General features: G+C 37.9%; 1 protein-coding gene across 2 annotated transcripts in view; it reads left to right on the top strand.

The window, feature by feature from the left end:
* CLYBL (citramalyl-CoA lyase) overlaps positions 1-16,581 on the top strand; it is a 167,071-nt gene that overhangs the window by 134,753 nt on the left and 15,737 nt on the right. For both annotated transcript variants that reach the window (XM_057366180.1, XM_057366179.1), the window contains exons 3-7: positions 4,049-4,237; positions 7,827-7,928; positions 9,714-9,807; positions 11,172-11,339; positions 16,405-16,529. In XM_057366180.1, the coding sequence (XP_057222163.1) occupies positions 4,049-4,237; positions 7,827-7,928; positions 9,714-9,807; positions 11,172-11,339; positions 16,405-16,529 (678 nt within the window). The remainder of the gene's footprint in view (positions 1-4,048; positions 4,238-7,826; positions 7,929-9,713; positions 9,808-11,171; positions 11,340-16,404; positions 16,530-16,581) is intronic.

The following is a 16,581-nucleotide window of genomic DNA, read 5'->3' as shown; positions in this document are numbered from 1 at the left end:
TAGGCAAAAAAAAAATAAAGCAAAACAGAGATTTTGCCCTCAAAATCAGGTAGGTTTAGAAATCACAGAGCTGAAAAGCAGGTTTTATAGAGAATTGTACCAGTTTGAAAAGAAAGAAGAAAACGTAATTTTTCCATCTGCTGTTAATCTGACCATCTTTGTTTCATTTTTGCTGTATTAACAGGGTGTCCAGGATGAGTGGGAGGCTGAGCTTCCAGATTTGTGGCATTGTTTCTTCCAGTGTTGTGGCTTTTCTGTTCTGAAGTGGAAATTCCTATGTTTTGACATATAATGTAAAGGGGGAAAAGATGGGATAAAACAAAAAGGAAAAATGGAAAGGTACTKATTCAGATAATGGAAAACTGTTTCCAAATACTGTTACCAGAAGCACCTATTTGGGTACACTTTTGCTGGGTGGTTTTATCAACGAGACCAAGGGGCTCCTTCTTTGCCGCCRCCCCCTTCCCCGAGTCTCGCGCTCTGCCTGCCTGATCCCATCCGACAGTAGAGCTGATACCGCACTAATCCCCRCAAGTTTGGGACTAATGAACTAACTGCTGGGCTGCCGCCACGGAGCTTGGTCCCAAACTATACTGTACTTCACACTCGATTTATTCTCCAGATGGCGAGACTGCGCAGCCCTGCCGCGAGGGACCACCTCTTCCACTGGAGTGTAAAAGTGGACGGATGTTGTTTTCTTTGCAGATTTGATAATTCAGAGCTAGAAACTCATGAGGATGGTTAGTTATTAGGTTTAATGGGTGCCAGTCGAGCCGACAATACACATATTCCCATTTTTCATTTCAGTCTCTGTGTGTTTGGGTAGGAATGCATTTGTCAGCAATGCTGCGTCACCGAAGCCTTTATCTTCACCAGTTGGTGTAGCTGCACGTGGTGATGAACCTCTTCCTGTGTCTTCAGAGTCAAACAGAAGGGATGCTAAAGTAGCCACCATGACCAACATTTTCTTTTCCTCAGTGAGCTTTCCAGCACAAGTTGCAAATTTWGCGTATTTTAGTAGTATCCCTGTTTGCCATGAAGCTCTCTGTTGTCTTTCTCTCTTGTTCAGTTTGATGAAGAACCCAACTTCCATGGGACCTAATAAGGACACCACCATTTCAAGCTACCCGGGCATTACATATCTTACATAATGATTTGCTTTATTTCTTTACCAGCTATTCTTTCATGACAAAGTATTATCTGATGTTGTAGTTCTCATGTGAAGAACAGGGAAAATGTTTTTCTCACCATTCCTAAAAAATTCTAATTTTCCCATTCTTGGCTGGAAAGATATCATTGTCTCAAGGAGTACTTTTTTCTCTGTTATRATGTTGAAGTAGTTTGCCTAGCTTGGAATTTTAGCTTTTGTGTGAATCCTTTCTTAAGAATATCATCTACATTTCCCTGCATAGTGAGGCAGAAAGGGCTCTCCCTTTCCTCCATGCTTTTAGTACATTTAGTCAAAGGTTTTAGTATATACTTCTTTTATTTACCCATGAAATGTTTTATTGGAACCCTTTATGGGGGCCTGATACTCYCCACTTACATCAATGGGATTTCCTCCATTGTAGGAAGGGTAGGCACTGAGTCAGCCCCMTCGTAAGCTCTGGCTTTGGCAGCCAGATCACCTCAGTTTGTTCCACAATTAAAAACATAAATTAATTCTTAATGKGGAAACTATAGTGACTGGAAGTATTATATCATGCAAAGGAAACATTTYCATTCTGGGGGTATCTAGGCAGACAGATCTAAAATGTAGTGGTTCTAAGAAAATGCATCGATTCTCAACCCAACAGATGGCATGGGTGTGTTAACTAACATAGCAACATATTTTCTATTAAAATATGGGAAAAAACAACAACCCCCTCCCCATGTTTGTCGGTTGGTATAAATTCAGTGAAGTTGTTGGTTATTTTTGGGATACGTACCAGAGGGCTGCACATTTAGTTTATGTAAATTGATAACAGCAACAGCCTGTTAATAAGTGTTTTGTATGGAAATATACCTAGAAAGACACGATCTGTCTTTTTTGGGAAGGGCATTTGCAGACTGAGGAGAAAAACAGATATGAGATARTCTAGAGCTCATTATTATATTCTGAAAAAAAATCGTAACAAATTTGACTTCAAGTATGCTAGTGATGTGCCTTCAGTTGGAATTGGGTGCTGCCTTAGAGGATACTTTGGGGAGATCTCTCTTTTGCAAATTTGGTCAGTGTGTGCTGAAATGGTGATAATCTGACTTTAATTAAAAGCGTAAATCGGTTTGGAGTGTGTGTTTAAACTACCCTTCTGCATCATATCCAGAAACTTTCAGCCCAGCCCTATGAACCCATTACCCCTGGTCAGAGAAGGAAAACATAAGGGATTTGCATTCCCTGGTATTGGCATCATATGGTTCAGTTTACCTAATTCRGAAGAACCATTTCAGACAGCTATGCACAGGAGCTGTCTTCCAGCTGGATGTGTTTGTACTAAGGTGCGTGCATCTTTATGTGGCTTTTCTGGTGGCCCCAGACACAGTCCACTCACAGCAGCTGGAATGTTTTGGGTTGCATTTTCCAGAGATTACCTCTGAGCCTGCCCCTTGATCGCAACCCAGGGATACGTACATGGGTGCCTTGTTCCCGTCTGTCCSATTAACGGGCATATGCTCCCAACCTTCGGAGAAGCACGGCTAGTAGCCCCCAGCTGAAGGCTGTTCGCTTCARATTTCATTAACTTTCTGCTTCATTATTCCTTCCTTTTAACCAGTTAGAGTCACCAATTGCTTTTCTCTAAACTTACCCTAATTATCAAGGGTCCCAGCCCTGTAAATCAGTACACTGCAGAGCTGTCTTAAACTGGCCTGGGAGACCCCGTTCTCATCAGTCCTGACAACTGTAAGCTACTGTTCCCTCACACTGTTTAACTCAGACCACATTGGGAAACCACCTCTGCCCCTCTTGCCGGSAGAGATTTGCATCCGTCTGGTTTAAATCTACTGTCATGTGCTCTCTCACTGATTTGTGTTAGCCTGGATATTAACTTTGATGATTTTTTTTGTTTTGGTTTTTTYCCCCCTGAGTTTGCCTGTTTTCTTGAAAAGCGTCTCTATTCAGCAACTGCATATTGTTAAAGCTGTTCCTGAGCCTCCATGAGTCAGGAGCTTTAAAGTTTTATTAGCCCCATAAAAACTCTTCACAAATGAAATTACTTTTGATAAGTGTGCATTTTGACAATGCAAATTTGTTAGGGGCTGTTGGTGAGTGGAAGGAATTTAGGGTTGAAACTTCAGCTGGCAGGAAGCAGAGAGTCCAGCACCCTTCTTCCACCCCTACCCCCTTCTCCAGGACAAGAAATGCATTTCATTTTGGAAAAGCATGCCAGTATTGGGTGCAAATCAAATGTTAAACAGAATTKTAAATTTAAATTCACAAAAATAGCAAACGACCAGGGGAAGCGTGTGCCTTTGGAGATTTTACTTTGTGCCAACAGAATACCTTTTTATGTGGTCTATGAAATATCTCAGAATTATTTCAGTGTTGTTTTTATATGCGAGTTGTGAACTCCATTACTGCCTTTAATGCACTTTGAAGACATGCAGTAAAGGAAAGCTAAAGAAGAATACGTACATCTGTGCTTTTTGATGTTCAGGCAATATAGAGATGAATTTAAAAAATTAATTGTTCTATGCAAATTTAAGAACACGTCATTTTTGAAAGAGCAGACASTTAGGGCAACATGTTATGTTAGTGTAAAGATTTGTATTTGTGGCACACCAGCAACATCAGCAGACACAAAAGTCTAGTTTTCTACAAGTAGTAAAAGCCCTAAGCATTGAATTTACAATGTTGTAAGAAAAMAGTAAAGAGGAAGGTAAAATTGTGATGTTCTGGTGATGACTCCTTCAATAAAGTCCGAGACTGACAGACATTTTGGGGACACCACTATACTGACTGTCTAGCTTTTTCACCATGCATTTCAACAAGTTTTCTTCTCAGTGCATTTTTCTGACAATACAAAATATGCTTTCTTCTCTTGTGCATCTGAACTCATATATATTGTAGAGAGAAGCACGACTGACCATTGTGAAAACCCTTGAAGAGTTTGACTTCGGCCATGCTGAAAAGTGTGTCAGGATAAACTCTGTGTCCAGCGGCCTTGCAGAAGAAGATCTAGAGGTGCTTTTGCAGTCTAAGACCCTTCCTTCAAGCATGATGCTGCCAAAGGTTGAAAATGTTGAGGAAATAAGATGGGTAAGTGCCAACATCATGGCAGTTTTTGACTGAAGCTGTTGGGCCAGGCTCATACAGGCACAGAGATGAATGACTGTGAGTTAAGAGCAAGGCTGCAAATGCCACWTAATGTCATTGCTCAGCTGAGGTGATTGGGAAGTGCATCCATTTAAATGTGTGTGTTGTAGTGCATAAAAAGCATGTAAGGAACACGTTTATGAAGAAAACCAGGTGTATTTTTCTCATGGATGACAAAGAACCAATATTGCCGTCAGAATACATTATCAAAAATAGGAGGGTAAAATGCCTGACTCTCCTCTAACTACCTGMACGAGCAAAATTCCTATCTATCCATGAGCCTTAGTTACATGCATTGGAAGCAGGAGATGGGAAACCATGTTWGCAACACATGAAAAAATGGGTTGGGGGGAAGGTCACTCCTTGGGGCAACTGGAGGAACAAACAGGAAGCTTTTAACTAGTGTTTTTAATTAGCACAGATATTATTTCCTGAACAGTTCTCTATTTCTTCCTTTTTAATTGCTGACAGGTGTGTTTGCGTTTCACAACTGACTTTTCAGCCAATAAAAACCTGAAATGTAAATGGTTGGCATGTCAAATTACTTAAGAAAACTTTGAAATAGGCCTAATTATGCTATAATTGTTTTAATTGTCAAAAAAGAGGGATGCTTGTTTGGATATACCATTATTGCTGTAACACGCCAGTAAAGGAATAATGCTTAATTATTCACTTCATATTTTTGCAAACCGCTAGCTGAGCAACTAGCACGCRTGCAAGCTGTGATGAAAGGCAGGGAGATGTATTAGGATCTATTTTAATCTCAGCATCTAACCTTGATCAAACCATTGAGATCGGCCTGAGCGTACAACAGAGCGCAGCCCCGTACGCGGGTGCGTGACAGGTCCCGTCCGTTCTGTGGCGCTGCCCCTTCGGCACCGCTTGCCACGGAAGGTTCGCCATCCCCTTCCACCGACGGGTAATTAAATTAACCAGAGCACACCTCTCAGGGTTTACAGCCATGTAAGTGTTAGGTGTAACTTGTCAGTGATGAATATTCATGGTACYGAAATGGCAGGGCCCTTGCTGCCACCAAGTAGGTTTTGCAGGGAGATGGGACACCGGGGCTCTTTGTCCCCTCATCCTTTTCCACTTTCCCTCTCGCTAACTTTTATTTCCATCATGGAAAGCAAGCCAGCTCCAGAAGATTCTGCCTCATTGTCCTTCTTTTGCTTCTCTTCTCCCTTTGCTTCTCTTCTCCCTTTGCCCAACCTTTGCACACAAAGAACATGCTCTGCCTTAACACCGCTGCCTTCTTTTCCCAATCCTCCAAAAATTCACTCCAGCATGATTTTTCAGCCTCCCAGAAGCTGTTTCTTTCCCCCCATGCACACCCGCTCCCCCCCTTCATTTTTATTTATGTGCAGCAGAAAACCTGGAGGCTGATGCACAACTAAAAGATGGGCTTACTTGTTTTCTTTTGTGTGAGAATCTCTTGCTTTCCTTTTGTCCCTAGTGTGGGTACTTGTTTGACTGGCATGGCTTATTGGACTATAACAAGCGTAACTCTCCCTCCTTTGTGGTGGGACAATTCTCCCACAAATCCCGACCAGTGTGCATTCTTCCCGACACACTATTGGGTGTGCACTGGAATTGAAAGAATTGCTGAGGCCTTGCTACTTCATCCCCTCCCCAAGCTTTGTGGAGGTTTTTTTTCCTCCGCCTTCTTTTTTTTTTTTTCCCTTTCTCCCTGAAATGAACACTTTACCAGGCCGGAAACATTTAATCGTCTCCTTTTGAAAAAAAAAAAATTAATTGAAACTTCTCCACTCGTTACCTTTTGTATTGGTGCTTATTGCAAATCTTTTACAAGAGAGAGGAAGGGAGGCAATATTTAATTAAATGTGCTTTTTTTTTTGCTTTACCTTCAAAACAAAAGATGGCAAGAATCCCAGGAGTGTGACTTTTAAAATATTTTAAAATAAAATAAGAASTCTGCTCTTTAATTTGCACCTAAAAAATACACACAGTAACATTTTTTACTTTTTTATTCCCCTAAAAAAATTAAAAACCAGATAGGAGTCTTAAGAATATATGCCAATGCCATTATTATTATCTCATTTTCTCATTTGCCTTGCTGAACTTTACAGTTTTCTGTCACTGTAGTACCTGCCATACTGTACATTGAATTGATTGATTTTTTTTTTCTCCTTGCACATTTTTGGGTGCAATTCACTAAAGAAAAGTTACCAAGAGGGCCATGGTGACGATGCCAAGCAGGGATGGGGAGGGCAGAATTCTTCATTGAAGAAACCTGTGATTTATTTTGGCCTAATTGTAAAGTTACTGCAAATTGCTAGAAAGCTTTTTTTTTTTTTTTTTTTTTTTTTTTTTTTTTTTTTTTTTTTTTTTTTTTTTTTTTTTTTTTTTTTCAAAGATCTGGGTGATTAGATTTTCCTTCTTTTGGGGAGGGGTGGTGGGGGGAAGCTAAAAGGGGAAATAACACCTCTAATCCAGCTTCTGGTAAATAGGCTGCCAGCTTTTAAAATGAGTTTCCTTTCTATTAGTCAGAATATTATGCTAAGCCTTAAGCATTAGTTTTTTATGTTGCCATAGCAGCCTTATTCCTGCAGGGTTGTGACCTGCGATGATTACAGTACAAAGCTTATAGGGTCTTGAAACCCCCTTTGAAGATGAAAAGTCTTTGATGGTTTATATTTATGCAAATCTCTTAGATATGATTTACCCAACTGAGACTGAATGGAGAGATGATTAAAATTCCCTTTCCTTTGATATCCATTAATAGTCGAATATTCCTTAAATTTAAAATATATGCATATGTGATTTTTGTCTTTATTTACTAACATTTTTGCAGTACCTGCAATATGTTTATCTTGACACAAATTACTTGATCTGGACAGACATAATACATTTACAATATAGGGCTGAAGGTTTTTCCCCCTTTTTTTTTCCCCTTTTGAAAGGGGAAAAATCTGTGCAAGAGCTTTTGTATGTTTCCAGATGATAGATTTTGGAATTTGGGCTACCCCACTGGCAGCTCAGAGCTARCTGTGAACTGGTCTCATGGAAAAAATTGGCAAGCTTTGGTCTTCAAAGAATTAAACTTCCTTTTTAAGGCCTTCCTAGGTAAGCTAAAAAATTATGAAGAAAAGCCTATTGAACAAAAGGGTAACGGTGCCGTAATGAATAATACGGATGCCACTTAGAAGGCTGGGGAGCACTTCCAGTGATGGCAGTGCTGGACCTGAAACAAAACCGGACCTCAGGTACAGCAGCACTTCATTGTTTTTCAGGGCCCATGGATTTGCATTTCACTAAGCCAGGGTGAGAGGTGCTAAGCYTGGATTTTTTTTTTTTTCTTGCAARCCAGCCTCCAAATTTAGAAAAGTATGGGAATGCTGCAGTTTCAAATCACAGGCCTTGTTAAAAGCTGTTCTAATTTTTTTTYACTTATCAGGTTTTGGGGTGGGGAGGGGTGTTTGTTACTGTCAGGTGAATATTTGCCATGCTGTGTATACATGTAGACTGTTGGTTTTTTTTCTCTCTGATAGTTCATTCTATCTAGTTTTAGTTTTCAGACAAATTCTTACATCACCTGAAAGGCCGAACACTTGTAGAACCAATGAATTTTATCCCCTTTGTGGAAACTGCAATGGGCTTGCTCAATTTTAAGGTAAGCAAGTCTTGAAGTGTTCATATCTTGCCATTTCAGCAAACCAGTATAAGCAGAATATTCCTCAGTGTCTCCCTAATTTCACCAAGGAAGAGAGGTTAAAAATACTAAACATATTGTTCAATCCCCAAAAACATTTGCACATTGAACTCTGATATTTGTATTGTAAAGGACTTCATAAAAGCAAAATATTCCAGTGGCGGAACAGTTCCAGACAATCCATGCCAAATAACAAAACCTCTCTTCCCTCCTGTTACTGTTTTGAACACACTTGGAGTGGAAATGGGCCTCTCCAAAGATTTGGAATACTCAGTGTTGCAGTACACTTGGCTATTTAGTAGCTGTCGGATTCAACTTTTGTAGAACACTTAATTTGAAATAAGAGTTAATCATCATTTCGCTATTGCTAAACTGCACCTTTCTAATGGTTTATACTAATAATATTACATGTGATAATTTCTGTGTGTGTATGATGGAGTGTTTAATGCTAAGAATAGAAATAGAATTAATTTTGAAAATACCTGAAGAACACGCTCTTTTTTATAAGGTAATTTKAGATCAAGCCTGATTTATAAATTTCATTTTAATATAAGTCACTCCCCAACGTTTACTGTCGAGTCCAGGTTTTTCAGAAAGGCGAGGCAGCGTGGTAATGAAACGGAAGATCTTGTGCACGCACAAGGAACTCTGCACTCCCCTCCCAAGCTCTAAGGGAAAAGTTTCAGACCAGCTGAGGACACACAGATCAGAAGTACCTCCAGAAGTACCTCACAGGCAGCCTGAGCGTTTGATACAGCCATTTATCTTGCAGCACACACTAACCTATCTGGGAACATAATAAAGCAGTAACCAAATGGACACGCTCCTGTCCAGTGTGCAAACACAGAAATAGACCATATTTTAAACCATCTGAGGRTTTTCTTCACTACAGTATTTTATAGTGGAGGTTTAATATTGTAATTCCTGATGCTGACAGGAGAGTTGCTTTTTAAAGCACTCTTTTAAAGAATAATTTTGTGTCCCACTAGCTGCCATAGAAGAACACCCATTAGTAAACCTGGTAATTACATCTGTCTCTCTCCACGTACCTTGGCTTTAAAAGAGACTGACATTATCCAAACATCAATATAAAATAGCAATATTACTCTCCTGGTGGAATAGTTACAGAAACATTTTTTTTACTTTTGTTTTAATGCTTTTCTGCAGCACTTGTTGCATTTTTAACTTCCTTAGCTTATTTTTAGTTACATGTAGCAGAGTACTTTAAATTGTCAATCGTAGAAGAAATTCTTCTACCTTATAAGGARCTTGCAGTAATTGTAAGCCATTCCTAGTCTTTATTTCATAAAAGAGATTCTGATCTTTATTTCGGTTTCTCATGCAGATATRTTGCATGTCAAACTAATCAAATGTAATACTTTTTGTTCGTTTTTATGCAGTATTTGCCAAATGTTTTGTCTCATATTGCTCCATAAATATCTGAAGTAGTGATCACAGTAACACCCAAGGCATAATGTAAACCAGAAGGTGGGGAACCTGCTACTGATGTCCTGTATTTACAATCTGTATTTACCTACAATAGGTGCTTAGGGAAAGAAAAATACTTTTTCTCTTTYGCTGAGTCATTTTAAAGCACTGTGCATTGTCGAGTGTCTACAGTGGCTTTGCTTAATAGGAGCAATTTTCTCTGAAGGATTTTGGTAACACTGAATTGCTGTAATATCCTCTGTAGTCTCTCTGTGTCCTGCATTTCTGTAGACATTAATACTCTGTTCTCATTTGAAGGCTGTCTGTGAAGAAGCACTGAGAAAAGGATCCCAGGCTGGCTTTCATTTGGATGCAGTTGTGTTTGGAGGGGAGGATTTCCGTGCCAGCATAGGTTGTTACTTGTCTCTTTACTATAAATGTTTATGTGTGGCATTCGCATTGGAGAAGCCTGTGAAATTTCTGACAGCAATAATTAAAGTAATGACACTTGATTCTGCATTTTATGCTTTCACTTTTCTCCTTAATTTCTTTTCAATGCAGAACGTATCACTGGCAAATTAAAACATAGTCGTTGTGTTACAGGGCACTGAGATTTTCATATACTTCTTGCCAGTCAATACCAAATGCTAATGAAAAAAAAAAAACCCACTAAAAAAACACCCTGTTGAGTCAGTGAAATAATTTAAAAATATTATATCCATAAACAATATGCACATTCTTTTTAGAACTACATTTGAAAGTCCTAAATTTCTGATGTCTGCTTCACCACTTCTTTACATACAACTGTCACTCAGGCTTTTGACATCAAGCACAAATACTCTCCTGCTACATTTTGCTTTCATAAATTTATTTTAAATATGTCACACATCAATACAGCCATATATTCACATGAAAGCACAATTAGTCTTCCTAMAAAACAAAACTGCTTCACCATTTCTTTTACAAGAGGCTGCTTAGYTTCTAATTAATTTTAAAGATAAAAGATAAAAGCACACAGCCATCAACTTCTACATTTAAAATAAGTATGTTAATGTAAAAACTAGTATTGCTTTACTAAAATAATCCTTACAGACTGGAAATCTGTGTCTAAATAGTTACCTTATTGTTATTATTGTTATTATCTTTTTCCTACTAGCCTTCACGAGTACGTTGCTTAGCTGGTGCCCTGTGAGCACGTGAAGTCTCATGAATACTTTTGCTTCTTCTCAGAAGTCATCTACCATCAATTTTTCATTCAAATACTAAAGCTTAAATATTCAGCTTAGGACATCAGTTGTGACAAGAATCAGAACCAAGGAAAGTGCAATTCTATTCTCAGTGTGAATTTTTTAACCATTTAGATGGACCCAGTATATAAATTTGTGTAAAGCTTCTCTTGCTGTAATACTTCTCACTGTACATGCAATAAATAGTAAAATCAAATAATTACTTTTACTTTAGTCAAGTCAGCAGTCCTTACCAGACAAAGCTTCCACAGACTTCAGGCTTACARCTTCTGATTTAAACTAAATCAAAATCTGAATTTATAAGCTAGTGTTTAAAGGRACAGTATTTTTTATTTTTGCTAAAGCAGCTTTCTTTTTTCCTTAGAAGAGTATAATTTTGACAATACAGTATAGCTTTACACCCCTCTTCTGTTTTCTAAATTGGTTAAACAGAATCTCAAACTTTCCTCTTTTTTAATATAAGAAATATTTAAAACAGAAAGGTTTAAAACACTCTTGTCAGCTTTTCTTTGTTCTCGTTATTTCTTAGGTGCAACAAGCAGTAAGGAAACTCATGACATTCTATATGCCAGGCAAAAAATAATAGTCACAGCAAAGGCATTTGGCCTTCAAGCAATAGACCTTGTTTACATCGATTTCCATGAYGAAGATGGGCTCCGCAGGCAATCGAGGGAAGGTGCCTCAATGGGATTCACGGGTACGACTTTCTGCCAATGTCTCAAAATAACACGGATCTTGTTCGTTCTAAATACATTGCTACATTTACTGTCACTTAGACAAATTACTTGATTTTTATTTCAGGTCATTTACTGAAAACCTCATTGATCTCAAGCTCTTCTATGTTTATTAGTATCTTAAAAATTGCAGCTGATAGTTTTGCCTAGTTTTGAAAAGTCACAGGCTGCTTTTTTAAAACCACATGCCRTGAAGCGTGTGACTGGTTTTGAAGAGAAGTTGGGGTAGAGGCTGTGCAGTGATTCCTTCCATCACAGAGCCCAGGAAAGGCAATAYTGTACTCTGCCATGGCCCCTCCACAACTGGAGCCCTTTCTCTTTGTTTGAACAATGGCAGTTGTTAAAAAATGCTTTTTAGGAAAAGAAGTTGAKAAGCAAATCTCGTATGCTAACTGCTAGGGGAAAGTTATTCTCTTATTGTTTTCTTTGATTTGTTTTTCATCTCCTGGCTTTCCCCCCAGTAAGTGCTGGTGACACCTACGGTTATTGGCAGACAGCAAGTGCAGCAGGCTCCTTGCCCCACAGTCCTGTAATGCAGCCTGTTACCCTGTCATTGGTGTACCAGGTCACTCAGACACCCCACTGGGACAGTGCAGCCACCAAAGATTGGGGGTTTGCCATAGAAATCAGCCATTTGACACATGCATTAGAGAATTCTAACATACAGGACAAACATTACGTTATTTTTCTCTGACTACCATTCAGCATATGTATGCGAGAATAATACCTCACTTAGGTTTCTGTTACCAAAAGCATGGGTCCTGGTAATGCCACCTGGCAAACTCTGTTTTACAGTTAGCTCTATATGATATCTGAAAGCACCAAATGAAAAAAAAAAAAAAAAAAAAAGAAAAAAAAAAACCCAATTTTAAGTGATTTTGGCACTCCAGTGAAAGAATAGCAATTGATGCTTTCCGGCACAAATTCTGCTTTACTGTCTGTTGAGCTGTGACATTTGCAAAACCAGGTCTTGTTTTGGAGGTGAAATAGCCAGCTCCTCACAGTTACATTATCCACAGCCATGGAGACTTCCACCCTCTGCTCATCTGCCTTTGAAGTTGGGAAAATAACAGAGCTGCTCAATGGTAGCACCTGCTGATGGCTACCTCATCTCAACCAATGTTTCCTAGCTTAAGGAAAGGCTTGCTTCTTGAAAAACRTAAACATCTGAACCTCCTGTTGACAGAAGATGGAGTTGCAGATGCCCAGCACCTTTGAGAGCACTCTTTTTGAATGCTTAATGCACATTTAAATGCTCAACCGAGGCTGCCAATTTAGGAAATGTAGAAATGCTGGTCATAACCAACGCTGATGGTGGTTTGGACTCCATTGACTTTATGGTGGAAGTTGTTTGACCTTAGGACAGGGTCCAGACAGAAGACAAATAAAAAGCAATTTAGAATGTAAAATGACTTTCTAACTTGGCCATACGTGAGTCATACTTGCCTTTCCATACAAGGAATAAAGGTCTGTGAAAGGTATGGATTTCATTTAGCACTCACAGCACCTGTTCTTTGCATCCTGCCTTTCTGCAGCTATGAGCAACACATTTCCAAAATACAGCAAACAGCCTGACAATCAGTCCAACTKTAGTTAGAGATGGAGCAATACTGASTCTTCTGATTTGCTGGGAGGGAAAAATTAAAAATCTGTTTAAGCTAAAACAAAACAGCATTTTTCACTTTCTTCTGTAAAAAARGAAAAAATATTTTAGGTCAATCTAAAATGTTTTACTTGTTCTTTGTTTCTTTTGCTCTCAGTTAATCTAATATTTTATAATCTTTCCTTCTTTTTTTGATTGAAATAAAATGTAATTTCAAAACTGAAAGCAAAATCATGTTTTTCCAGACCTATACAAATGTTTTATTCCAAATCTATATAAATGAAACATTTTAACATTTTCAATTTCATATTCATSACAGAAAATTACAAATGAGCCTTAGCTTAATTCATGACCTTGTATAAAGCAGAAGTGTGCACATTGTATTTGCCACTGACAGTCCTCTGATAATGTGAAAGTACTGAAATGTCCCCCTAATAACGAGTTTGAAATGTGAAATTCTTCAAATTTTTAGATATATGATCCCTCCCTGCTACTTTTTTTACAAAGAATCAAAATCATTGAAATCAACAAAACTGAAACGAGCTGTGTCTTGCAAATTCCTCTCTTAGCTGGAGAACATTTGCATGCACAGGGCTGAACTCACCACTCTCAAAAGCAATGTAAATCCAAAATATTYAGCAAAGTTTTATGTCCTTAGATGTTCCCATATTAGGCCATTAAAATTGCCCTTAATGTAATCAAATAGCTTCACTCAAGATTAAACAAGGAAAATAGTAGAATGAAGAATTTACCAGGTATTTAAATGCTATTGTGAACCTCACTGCTTATTGCAGCCAAGTTTTCCTTTCCAGTTATCTTAAAATCAGCCTGGTTTTCCTTCAATGAGTATATATAAACATAAAATCAAATGTTTTCAAATTTATTAATTCAGATAAATTAATGTTCCCTTCATATGTATATTTATAATTTTTTATTCATATATAAATAGATATCTATCCATAGGCAGGCACCAAGATAGTTTACACTACCAGTACCTGTGGATTTTAAATCAGTGTGYTGCCTATACAAATGGGCACAGGTTTTAGGAATGTTTATGTAAAAAATTAGGTAAAMCTTGCCATAAGCTTTAACAGCTGACTTAGTCATTATAGAAAGTCCTGTGCTACATGCTGAGACTCCAGATATAAATATGAAACAGTAAAGGTGTCTCGTCTTTTTTGGCTTTTTGTAGAAGACTAAAATGACACCATCATACAGTTACCTAAAAGACTTGACAAATATTGATTTAAARCATGATATATCATGTGGTACTGTAAAAAGGATTTAATGGTCATAAATTTTAATGTCTTCCAATTCTGCACTCTCTCAGTAACTTGTCAATAACAATAATTTTGTTTAAAATATTTACTTCATTCCTGTATGAAATTATGTCTATTATAGACTTATTTGGATAGGTAGTGTTGACAAAAATCAACTGAGTATTATAAATCAGAAGTTAGATTATATTCTCTCTGAATTTTTTGGTAGCATTTTAATGATAAAGAACATATTTGACTCCTGTAGATATCTTTATCAAAAGCAAATCTTTTTACATAAATGTTTTACACTTTTTTTTTTATTTTGTTATCATTAAAAATTTATTTTAAATGTAATTTAAAATAAGCTCAACATTTTTTCAGAAAGTCAAGCTCCTTGGGATTTTTCAAGAAATGCTTGTACACACTTCAAGTTTGGAATTAGTAGTTTAGCTGGAGAGAATTTGTTGTCTTACAAATAAGAAACATCATCAGCTTATTAACAAAGACATTTTATTAAACAGACTAAAAATCCTTGAGTAGACCTAATGTAAAACACATTAGTTTAAAAAAGAAGTCCCTGTGTAATTTCTTTCCAAAATTATATAGTTCTTAATGGGGTTTAAGCTTTTACCTATTTTTAAGGTATTTAAAAATAGTTATGATTTCGAAATTTYAAACAGAATATTTGCATGCCTGTGAAATCATAAACTAAATGCTGTTTAACATGAAATAAAATATCAAKCTCTTTATGGCTTTTTAGCAAAGGAACGTAGCAACACTAAAGGACTACTATTTCTTTGCTCATTTAATTAAGTAGATTTTCTTTGTACTCCAGGTTATCACTCAGACCCATTGCAGTCTGATAAAAGTAATCCCAGGGTTTTTTTGCAGTACTTATTTCATCGAAAATAGGTGTATTCCTGCACTCAWGCGTGAGMCTTCTCCGATCCAGGGACGGGCTGATTTGTGAAATACAGCTGGCTCAGTGTCAGTAAGAACACGGGAGCAGAGCCGGTGGTTCAGGAAACCTCYTCACATCCTGACGCTCCAAACTTTCCCTGGCGTGCAGAAATCTCGCTCCGGCCGGAGGCTGCGGCAGCGGGACGGCAGGGCTGGGGACCCTCGGTCTGCAGGGACTGCTCACTTGGGGCAGCTTTGCAGGATCAGCCTCATCCCTCTGACCAGTTTTGTTATCTGGCACCGAGGAGAGTCATTTATTCCGCAGGAAGCTGGGATTTACGGGAGCCTCTCTTTATTAATGCACTTGAAAAGTAAACCACAGCAATCRCACCGCTCTGTGAAATTCCCGTAGAAATGAACTAATAACGTCAAACGCTGCACTTTTAAAACTGTCAAACAAATTAGACATGTATTTGTTTTAAGGCAGCTAAGTGCAATCATAGATTAAAACGGATTATGTGGCTGTCTATTCATGTTTGAAAATCTCTAGTGAAAAAAAAAAAAAAAGACGACATCTATTTTTGTTTTCTTAACTTATGTTTATATAAGAAAGGATCTAAAAAACTGCTTCATAAAACCTCAGGGCACTGCTGGTGGTTGTTTGATACACCAGTGACTAAATAAATATTGCAGCCTRCCTACAACTACCAATAATTGCAGCAACAACAGATTTTTACAACATCGAGGATTACATGATGCTAAACCAATACTGAGAATTTAGGGCATGATCCTTAGGGTACTGGTAACTTTTCAGTCTTACAGATATCTTCCCATCTTCTTCAGATCTCATTTTCTGAACAYACTTTAATACAACTTATTTAAGCGTGGCTGGAGCTGTTATTTACATAGTCAAACTCAGAGGTGCATTATACTTAATTGTTATTGACTGCCTAAGACAAACAGTTGTACCTGAAGTGACCGAGAGAAGATGTACAGATCGAAATGGGGAGGGGGGAGAAAGAATCGTGCACTCTTTCAAACTGTACTGAATGCAAGCATAGCACAAGGTATTTTTACCCCTAAAATAATCTGTCGGAAAGCTATCTGCCTGTTGTCCGGTTTTAAAAATWAAAGAAACCAAGTAAAATAATTAGTTAAAGAGCAAGAAAGTCTGCAAGGCATATGAGAGCCTCAAGTGGTTGGAACATTTTGCTTGAACATCTGTTTGTCGATGCATGATTCTGGTGTTATTAATCTTCTTTGTAGGTAAGCAGGTGATTCACCCCAACCAAATTGCTGTTGTCCAGGAACAGTTCTCTCCGAGCCCTGAAAAAATAAAGTGGGCACAAGAACTGATTTCTGCTTTTGAAGAACATCAGCAATTAGGCAAGGTAAATATTTTGTTAATATGCCATAGTGGAACCAAATTTTAATAATGTTTGA

The sequence above is a fragment of the Malurus melanocephalus genome, unplaced genomic scaffold (assembly GCF_030028575.1).
Source record: "Malurus melanocephalus ecotype Western Australia unplaced genomic scaffold, MMel_1.1 scaffold_61, whole genome shotgun sequence".
Lineage (NCBI taxonomy): Eukaryota > Metazoa > Chordata > Aves > Passeriformes > Maluridae > Malurus > Malurus melanocephalus.
This window is presented reverse-complemented; position numbering and strand designations above follow the sequence as displayed.